This window comes from Loa loa (assembly GCF_000183805.2).
Source record: "Loa loa unplaced genomic scaffold supercont3.94, whole genome shotgun sequence".
Lineage (NCBI taxonomy): Eukaryota > Metazoa > Nematoda > Chromadorea > Rhabditida > Onchocercidae > Loa > Loa loa.
The window spans coordinates 156,115-163,443 of NW_018108274.1; the positions used below are offsets into that span (position 1 = coordinate 156,115).

At 36.1% G+C, this 7,329-nt stretch overlaps 2 protein-coding genes across 2 annotated transcripts; one reads left to right on the forward strand and one right to left on the reverse strand.

Moving 5' to 3' along the window:
* Positions 1-679: 679 nt before the first annotated feature.
* On the reverse strand, positions 680-3,041 carry LOAG_03471 (hypothetical protein; the record flags this gene model as incomplete). The annotated part of the gene is made up of 4 exons (XM_003139008.2): positions 680-1,633; positions 1,954-2,159; positions 2,661-2,793; positions 2,905-3,041. The coding sequence occupies 4 exons, from the start codon at positions 3,039-3,041 to the stop codon at positions 1,360-1,362; spliced, it is 750 nt and encodes a 249-aa protein (XP_003139056.1). The 3' UTR covers positions 680-1,359.
* Positions 3,042-5,714: 2,673 nt separating this feature from the next.
* On the forward strand, positions 5,715-6,460 carry LOAG_03472 (splicing factor). Its single transcript, XM_003139009.2, has one exon. The coding sequence runs from the start codon at positions 5,736-5,738 to the stop codon at positions 6,303-6,305; it is 570 nt and encodes a 189-aa protein (XP_003139057.1). The 5' UTR covers positions 5,715-5,735; the 3' UTR covers positions 6,306-6,460.
* The last annotated feature ends 869 nt before the right edge of the window (positions 6,461-7,329 follow it).

Consider the following 7,329-nt stretch of genomic DNA (forward strand, 5'->3'; position numbering starts at 1 on the left):
GTGCGAGAGCTATGCAACGTCAAATGATGATACAAATACCTCAAAAAATTCAAGCAAACCAAGAAACAACGTGAATTGATTGCTAAAATGGTCGTGTTAAATGGAGAGAAGTTTGATTGGAATGCAATATGAGCCTCTTCTGGGACTGCACACATGGTACATCAACAATCAGCTCGAAGTATGTTGCGACAAATGATTAGACAGTCATGCATGAAGTAAAGTTTCTGAAAAATATTGTACCTAAATGCGGAAAATTCGTTGCGTTTGAAGACGAAAAATGTTCCTAATTTTACAAATTTTTCCGCTTTTAATGCAATGTTCGATTTAAAAACAAAGTTTCATTAAAAATCAAAAAACTGCATTGGTGACACTGAAGGAAACAGACCCCGAATATCAATTAGAATTTAAAAAAAGAAAACAACGGTAGTAACAATGTGAGGCTGATGGGAGCAACGAAAAATATTTCTTCGGAGGTGATTTATTATTCAAGTCCAACTCTTTAGAAAGTGTTCATAAAGGGCTCAGAAAACAATAATGTCACCGAATGGTCTATTCATTCCGTATAGCAAATCTTCTGATGGTAGGGCGATAGCATAACAGAACAAGAAACACATAACGCCAACTGTTGAACCGTACCCTTGAATCCCTTCGGTCTAAGTCAGGCAGCTGATATTCAAGAGGTACTCTGAGAAAAATCAAACTTGGTCCATCAGAGCGGAAGTGGTTCGGCAACAAAGGTGAAATAAAGTATGACACCCAGCAATTTGTATTACGATGCTAATCACGGTATGAGGTTAACGGTTTGCTCCTCGAGTTTGAAGCTATAAAATCATGTTCCCCACGCGTACTAAAATCCAAAATATTCGATAAAGAACTCGATGCACAAATAGTCGTATCGACACGAGAATGTACACTAACTAAAATCCAAAATATTCGATAGAGAACTCGATCCACAAATAGTCGTACCGACACGAGAATGTACATTACACTGATTACGTGATTCAAGCGAACAAATTGAAATGTTACTTCTTTACATGAAGTAGATGTCAAGACCACATAAACTTATCTCGAGATGTGTATTTGTTAAAGCACCAAAAAACTCCAAAATTCAACAAAAATTACGACAAGTAAATGAAGAAATTGAATCCAAATCTCCATCTCATATATGCTTTGATCGCTATTAAATTCGACAGAAACTAAAAACAAATTGTGTTGGTTTGCTGGAATTACCACTCACAATAAGGTCATTTTTGACAAAAAACTAAAAATTTTGAATCGAAATGAAAATTAGAAAAATTTAAGACTGCCAGATAAACAGAGGAAAAGACAGATGAAAATGAACAACAAACACAGAGAAACTTATTTGAGATCAGAAACGTCAATCTGTGGATGTTTGCCTTTTTTCATATATTCGTCGAGCTCCTTATCCAATTCCTCCCTTGTTACGAATGATCGTTTAGTGCGGTTAAAATTACTACTGGATAAATTACCACCAATAAAACGACCACCTCGACCATGAAAAGCACGATTTCGTGGAAATACATTATTTGAACGCCAAAGCATGCGGCTGAAACTATTTCGCGTGAAACGCGTGTTTCTGCTCGCATATCGTAACGATCCGAAAGGACGAGGCCTAAAATAAACATGTATAACACACAAAAACGAATTTAGTTATTAAAATAAGCAAAAATACAAAAACACAATTATTTAAAAGAAAAAAACATAATTATAAAAAAATAGTCATTCAGAACAACTTCTTTAACTGCACCCATAAATATAATTTAAAAAATGTGTTTACAATTCTAGCTAAAATATTTAAAACCATCCACTCACTCATTAGGCTACAAGATATTTGAATCCTCTGGCTGATCAGAAGCAGTTTTTCCGGTTAGGCAGCTCGTTTAACCATTATACTGCCATTTCTACTTTGATTAACAACCAACGAAATCATACCTGTCAATGTTAACCTTACGCACGAAACCATAGTTGAATTTATTGCGCCAGTGTGGAAAACTGATACGGTTACGAACTGGAATACGAGAAAAACGAGCGCTCTGGTAAATTCCCAACTTGCGCTTTGGTATAATGCGGACTTGTTCAACGTAATTCGCCGTTGCTTCTATACCATCTTCGTCAACTGTATCATAATCATGTGGTAACTGAAATATCTTCACTTAAAAGAAAAACTTGGAAGAAAATTTACATTAAACTACTAAATAACAGAATGACTATTGAAATTTCATTAATAATTACTATAGTGATTAGGGACAAAAAATATGGTTATAAGACCGAAACCACTATGGCCAACACCAAAACTTATAACACAAGTAGTACTTTGAAACTCTGCGAGCCTCAGATAAAGTAGGAAGAAAGAGAACTCTTTTCCTTCCCAACCCAAAAACCTTGGGAAGCTTCAAGAGGAATAAATTCGCATAAAAACTGAAACCTTCATGGATCTGAGAGGGAGATTTTTTAAATGCTACAACGGCTAAAAATATTTTAAAAGTAAAAGATGCTGAAATTTATCCATCTTTGATGCCACATATCATCTTTACCTTACACGTAATAAAATTAGCTACGACCATGAAAAACATAGCTTCTAGGTAGTACAGTATTTGAAGTACGAAAATATGTTGTCGTGATAGAAAACATCAACTTACTTCGATATCATCAACATATAATGGACGCCGACTTAAAACCGGTTCACGATAGTTTTGTTCGGTATTAGCACTGTTGTAGCTTCTTACTGGGGCAACGCTGTGTCGTAATTTGGGCACCGGAACTTGGGAAAACCTGCATGTAGCAAAATAAGTAACAATAATTTGAAAGAGTGACGCTCAAGAGGAGGCTAATTCGAAGAACTCCAAACAAAGGATCGTATAAAAGTCAGAGCAATAAGCTGACCTTTCATTCAAGGATATTTTTGAAGTTCCCATGAGAACTATTCGAGATGGTACTGATGCTGTTTCCATTACCAACGCCTTTAATTGGACAGAGCATACGTCCCAACGTAATATCTGGAACTCAATCAAATGTACCATTCGTAACAGCAAAGGGAAACAAAGCGGAAGAAGTGACTTAAAGATGGAATTTGCGACAGCCAGCAAGTTATGCAACTTTCACATAAAACATGTCTCGGACTGCATTAATCAGCATGACAATAACCCAATTAAACGGGAAATAATCAAATTTCTTTTTAAAGAGGACAAGTAATTCCCTTCCTCACCAATATCGCCAGAGCTTTAATTGTTCCCACCAGTACCACCCTCGAACAGTAAATATATAACGAAGCGAAAATAGCATATCGCGACAAGCTATCATCCAGCCTATACCACTAATTAACGCAGCCCATGACATGCTGCGTTGTATCCGAGCACTTTGAATCGAACTGAGATTGTTTGGAGGACTTCGCTGTTTGGTTTTAGTTGTGGGACAGCAAGGTCTATTAGATGATTGAAGAGTTAGTTGCCAATGCGAGTCTCTTTCGCATTTATTGCTTGTACCACTGATAAAGAACTGCTACTCATTCAGCACAAAATATTAAGGAAATGCGGGACGTATCAAAAAGCGAACTGCTTCAATAGACGAAAAGCTATCAGCGCGACTGTTTGTTTATTTTAAAGTTGACTTTCGTCGGAGATAGTAACACACGTTCTCGATTCTTAGAAGATCTCAAGGAAACAATATATCTATCTGTTTATGCTTATGTCATATATGCAAAAATACATACGCTTCACATTTCATTCTTCGTTTTGTTTTTATTGCTGTCATTTTTTAGTTTATTCCACAAATTCGAAGACGTCTACAACGTGTTCATTTGCATATATACACACTGCTTCAGAGCCCTTTTATGCTGTATTTAAGTCATCTTTTACCGGTGACATGTTGTCATGCTTTTCAGTCTAGTTTTCAGTTGGCAGTGTTTGAAATGAGTGTCGTAGGTAACATTAATTAATGTGAATGGTGAGGGATAAAGAGTGCTGAAATATGGGAAAAAGGTCAGTCTCTCTCCCTGAGGTCGAAAGCATCATCGCTCGGTCATTGTTATGATTGCTAAGCGGTCATCTGGGCGGTGTCAACCGTTCATCCGTCTTACTAATCTTTTGTGGAGATTGTCAGTGTAAGAACCTCAGTTCGGCCCCTACCCGTGTCACTAAACAAGTTCGGTTTCAGTGTCTCTTTTCTCTTCTTTTGTATTTAACCTCCCTTTTTTGTTTGTCCATCTGATGCTCATCTCTTTCTTTCTGTTTGTCCATCTAAAGCCCATCTTCTCGTGTTACTACCAATAACAGATGTTGTCGTGTCCATTGATTACTCTTCCCTCCATTACTATCAGTAGAAGGGGCTTTCCTGTTACTGCTATTAGGGTACTAACCCTCATCGTGGTCTCTTTCTTCCTTGTGAATCTTCACTCTAATTTTTGTAAAACTTGACCTTTGGCTACTCTTTAAATGACCTATACACTTCCTCCCACTTTTTATTCCTTCTCCCTTTTCATCATGGATTTCCATATGTGTCTTCCACTTTTTATACAAATTCTGTTTCGACTTAGATGAATGTAATTTCAGTTGGTGAAGCCTTTAATTTTAACTACTTTGTAACTAAAGAATTTTTTTTCCTTTTCTTTAGTGAGATATTAGCATAAAAAGGTTATTTTGTCCCTGCTTACGGTACTGTACACTAATCATTGTTTGTCTACTATAGTGATCACAGTTCTCACTAATTCCTTTTGTCTCTTATTTATTTTCTGCAGCCAATCATTGTAAAAATCACGAGCTGTGTTTCACAAGTTCTAATTCACCCTCACCTCATCTCTGTTACCTTTATATACAGAAAACATTGAATGCTGACCTTTATTTAGTTAGAAATTGGTCACCTACCCGATGAATGATTTTGTGATTTCTAGCTGTAATAGTTGTGTCCAGTCAAATTCTCGAATCTCCGAATTCTCACGGGATAAAATTTTGCGATGCAATTCTTGCCTTTTACTTTTCATCTCTCTAGTTCCCTTTAAAATAGTCGGTTGTCTTTTATTAGTTTGATGAGCATTAATTAGAAGCAGTGGAGTAAATTACGGTTTTGATCAAAATTTGATATTATATCAGTGGTACTTGAAGACCGAATCGCTGGTTCCTATACTTTTCAAAGAAATTCAAAAAACAATCAACAGTGTCAGTTAGCAGTTTGCCCTGACCACAGAACAGTTCATTGACTCATCCGTTATATGAATCACTGCTGACCGGAGACCCAAATATTTTTTTAAACAGCACTGTTCAGTATGGATAAGTGTTGAATTTTGGTTTTGATTTTGTATCAAGTGGAGGAGTTGTTTCTTTTGTTAACTGAGAGAGCTGTTTGTCTTTTTTGTAAACGGATGAATTGGGTTTCTGATCACATTTTTGCAAACATAAGCAATGAATGATGAATTTTGCGTAACTTTAGTTAATTAAAATGTTAATCAGAAGTCCTAATCTCATTCATCGCTTGCCATTTCTTTTCTCACTGTTATCACTGTACGGACGATCTTTCTAATAATCGTTGTTACTTTTATTTGAATTTGTGAACAGCACTGAACAGATATAGTGAGAGCTACTTCGTCAGCGAATGTTGATTAATAGGATAGTCATGTCCTCTATTTTAGATATTTTGGCGTTAATGTTCTCATTTTCTTACCTGAAATTCGTTATTCGTACCTTGAAATTCTCAGATTTCATAAATTACAGGCCAGAAAAGAAATGGTGAAGTCACCGAAACATCGTTCGTCTTCCAATAAAAAGTCACCCAGCAAAAATTCCCAAAGTAAGGATTCCAGTCTGGCACGTACTCAATCCCGGAAAACGTCACGTTCCCGTAGTCGTAGCCGCAGTACCCATGGTACACCGCGTTCACGTTCCAGTTCTCGCGGTCGTCGTTCGTCTTCGAAAAAGAAGACTGTTTCTCCAGTAGTCAAGAGATTGGACGATTCAGTAGCGGACATCAAGAAAGTTATTCCTTTATACCGGAGTTCGAAAAATGACTCGAGTTACAAAATCTTTCCATTTTCGGATAAAGGAGTACGACGACGTCCCCTGACTGTGAGCTTACTAAAACCGATAAATGTGAACAACTTGAAGGTCAAAGGGATAAAGTTTAAGCAACATATCTTTGTTCACTGTAAGCGGTTCTCACGTTACTATGTAATCTTGTCGATGCTTGGATTAATCGCCGTGGGAATCTTTTACACGGGATATACCGTTGATCAGATGGCGAAATATGTTCGTGAACCTATCGACATTATGACGGCATATGTTCAAAGACGCGCTTAAGGAAGACGTGTGGTACTGTTGGTATCTGTAGAGGGCTTGGTAATTTAGCCTAATTATCATGTGCTGCAGACCGACTCTCCGTCCATTAAAAACCCAATGACAGAAGATATTTTGAGGTTTCAGTAGTTTTCAAGGCGTTTTATTATTGAAAAATGGTGAATACCACGGTTTGAAAGATCCATTTTGTTACAGAATCTCTCGTTGTGGCTTCTCGCTGCTGGCTAAGATAGGCTGTACCAGTTAGATTCAAAATTCGGTTTTTTCCTGGTAATCCTGAGTAATATTTTGTTTTATCGTTTTTTCATTTTCGAGAAAGCAACACAGTACTTAAAAACATGATTATCGATTGATTCAGCCATTGTTTATATTACCTGCTGCTGTTTGAGAACTTTACAGTCGTGGTGTACATTCAGTGATTTTCTTTTGACTAAATTTTTTTTTTTTGAGAAATTTTCGTCTGTAATTTCAGTACTGTTAATACTGTTTGCAATGTGCAGATATATTTCAGGAAAAATATATTTCTTTATATATTTTTTTGTAATTTTTTGTTCTTTACTTTTACTCAATTTCTTTTTTTACTTTTTTTCACTCAGGTTTATTATGTTTTTCATTCTTTTCGGATTCTACCAGACGAACCTCAGGGATGTGTATAGCTTATTTTGAATTAATGGAAAATATTTTTTAGAATTAGTATAGATATCCTATATATAACTTATCTTTCGTTCCACTTTATCAATCAGTTTGTTGGTCAGTGTGAAATCAGTTCATCGTCACGCCATATGTTAAATTTGAACTTTGTTGTAAGCGTGATTTTTTATATTGTGTGCTCTGCATATGGTTGTCTATTATTCTTATTTGTATTTTCCCATTTTTTTATCATAATTAGAATGTGATTAGCTATAACAAAATGAATCAGGGATGATTTTATAATGGAATTGTTTTTTCCATTTTCCTTTGTAACTGGAAAAATTTTTTTTCAAATTTCCTGTCCCTTGTAGCTTGAGCCTTTGTTGTAAGCGTGATT

Excerpts from the sequence above, each read along its gene's own strand:
- LOAG_03472 (XM_003139009.2), top strand. The coding sequence starts at position 5,736 with ATGGTGAAGTCACCGAAACATCGTTCGTCTTCCAATAAAAAGTCACCC.